At 36.4% G+C, this 2500-nt stretch overlaps 1 protein-coding gene across 3 annotated transcripts in view; it reads left to right on the forward strand.

Moving 5' to 3' along the window:
* LOC144956285 (G-protein coupled receptor GRL101-like) overlaps positions 1–2500 on the forward strand; it is a 163294-nt gene that overhangs the window by 134861 nt on the left and 25933 nt on the right. For all 3 annotated transcript variants that reach the window (XM_078886762.1, XM_078886761.1, XM_078886763.1), the window contains 3 exons: positions 162–236; positions 1651–1722; positions 2263–2334. In XM_078886762.1, the coding sequence (XP_078742888.1) occupies positions 162–236; positions 1651–1722; positions 2263–2334 (219 nt within the window). The remainder of the gene's footprint in view (positions 1–161; positions 237–1650; positions 1723–2262; positions 2335–2500) is intronic.

Raw genomic sequence — 2500 nt, forward strand, 5'->3', positions numbered from 1 at the left:
CATTATGACGGAAACGACGACGTTTATGAAAAAGGTGATTATTTATTATTATTATTATTATTATATTATTATTATTATTATTATTATTATTATTATTATTATTATTATTATTATGATATAGACGATAATGTTGATTAAACGTATCCCCCATTTTATTTCAGACTTTTCTCGGAAAATCAACTCACGATAACAGCTAGTAGTTTCTCCTCTTCCGCTTTTGGCAAAGTGACGTATTTGTAAGTAACTTTGACTCCCTCCTTACCAGGCATTTTTAGAATTTCCCACGAAAATTCACACCCACCCAACACAAAAATAGACTTTTCCTAATCAAACAAAAAAGTAACAAGTGCATTCTATACAGAATGTTGTTCAGCAAAATGATGTCTACAACACAGTGTTTAGTATTTATAGCTGTAATCAAAGCATTTCTTTACATTTTATGATGTACAAGAGAAATCAGAATGAGAAAATTGTCGGTTATATCGTAACGAATGTGACGATTTTCCTATGGGTGGTAAGGAAATGGTTATTTTAGCACAAATTCCACGTTTAACAACAGATAACCAAAACAAAAGCCATAAGCCTTATCACATAACCATCACTAGGTCAGCAATACAAAAGCCATAAGCCGTATCACATAACCATCACGAGATCAGCAATACAAAAGCCATAAGCCGTATCACATAACCATCACTAGATCAGCCATACAAAAGCCATATGCCTTATCACATAACCATCACTAGATCAGCCATACAAAAGCCATAAGGCTTATTACATAACCATCACTCGATCAATCATAGAAAATCCATAAGCCTTATGTTGCTGGGTGGGGTTCCTGGCCTCCCATAATGGACAGGGAGGTACTTACTGTGTCTTCTATCCCCCTGTATATGTTTTCCAACATCCTTTCTATCTTTGTCTTGGAATGAAATGTACTTGGTTTTGTCCAGGCCATGGCTATACCCTGGCTGGGAGGGAAACAGTCAAATGTATAGTTAGTTTTGGGGGATGATATTTTTTGCCCTTGTAAATCATCTCTCTGCTATGCACTGTATTGTTTTGTTTTATTATTATATATGATTTGTAAACATTTGAGTGTATTCCTCCTAGTGGGGACCTGTGCTTGTGTCTGGATGAGACTTTTAGGTGATCCCAAACTAAGTACTTTGACAGTGTGATCTTGGATTCTACATCTGTTTCCTATTTGAACCAATTCCCTTTGTCTCACCTTTTCTTGGGTGCTTTAATTGTAATTCTAGACCTTTTAACTATCCCATTTTCTTTATTTTTAATGACGCTGATATGACCTTTATGTGTTGCAAGCGCCGTTAAGGCTAACCCACACCGGAGTCCGACTCCGACGACTGGGCTCTGCCGTCCTTGCCGTCTTTCGGATGAAGAATTCGGGCACAGACAGTTGGTAAGAATAAAGAGAAGAGCCGCTCGTCCTACCTATACCAAACTCGAAAAAAAAAACGGCAGAGGACGTCGGGTATTTGGTATGGGTAGGTCTAGCGGCTCTTCTCTTTATTCTAAGTATTTTGTCTGTGCCCGAGGCCTTTATCTGGAGTCAGTCTCCGGTGTGGGTTAGCCCTTAAACTCTTAAAAAGCCAAAACGCAAATATCCCTTGCATGTTATCTGGTCCACAGGGATCTCAGCAACAACTCCATCTCGTCCCTGCCCAATGCCAGTTTTGAATCCATGTGGAGACTGACACTGTTGTAAGTGTTGTTTTGACTCTATTGGTTATAATGATTATCATTGTGATGCTGACAATACAATGATACATTAAATGAATAATAATAATAATAATAATAATAATAATAATAATGATAATGATAATGATAATGATAATAATAATGATAATGATAATAATAATAATAATAATAATAATAATAATAATAATAATAATAATAATAATAAATAATAATAATATAATAAGATAATAATAATAATTATTATTATTATTATTATTAGTAGTAGTAGTAGTAGTAGTAGTAGTAGTAGTAGTAGTAGTAGTAGTAGTAGTAGTAGTAGTACTAGTAGTAGTAGCAGCAGTAGTATCAGTAGTTTCACCACCATCATTATTATCATTATCTTTTTTTTCCATCATCATAATTATCACCTCCATCTGATCAGCATGAACAACATCAATCAATAACATTACTATACCATCAGCATCAACAACAAGTAACAACATTACTCACATTAATCCCCCCCCCCCCACCCCCACTTTTTTTCCACAACCATCCATCCACCAGGAGTCTCAGCGATAACAATATCAGCACTCTGGACGCCGACACCTTCAAAGGACTGGCCAGTCTCAAAACTCTGTAAGTCCAAGAAGCCCTGGTTCATACGTCGTCAGTCCTTGTAAACGCATAGCCTAACAACAGGATTCAATAGTCTGATGTCACGTCCGCCCAGCAACCAGCAGCTTGGTTCTAAACTAATAAAATCGGTACTCTTTATTCTTCGTGCTGGCGAGAACTTTTTCAC

The sequence above is a fragment of the Berghia stephanieae genome, chromosome 11, assembly GCF_034508935.2.
Source record: "Berghia stephanieae isolate SIO BIC M18660-M18661 chromosome 11, UCSD_Bste_1.3, whole genome shotgun sequence".
Classification (NCBI taxonomy): domain Eukaryota; kingdom Metazoa; phylum Mollusca; class Gastropoda; order Nudibranchia; family Aeolidiidae; genus Berghia; species Berghia stephanieae.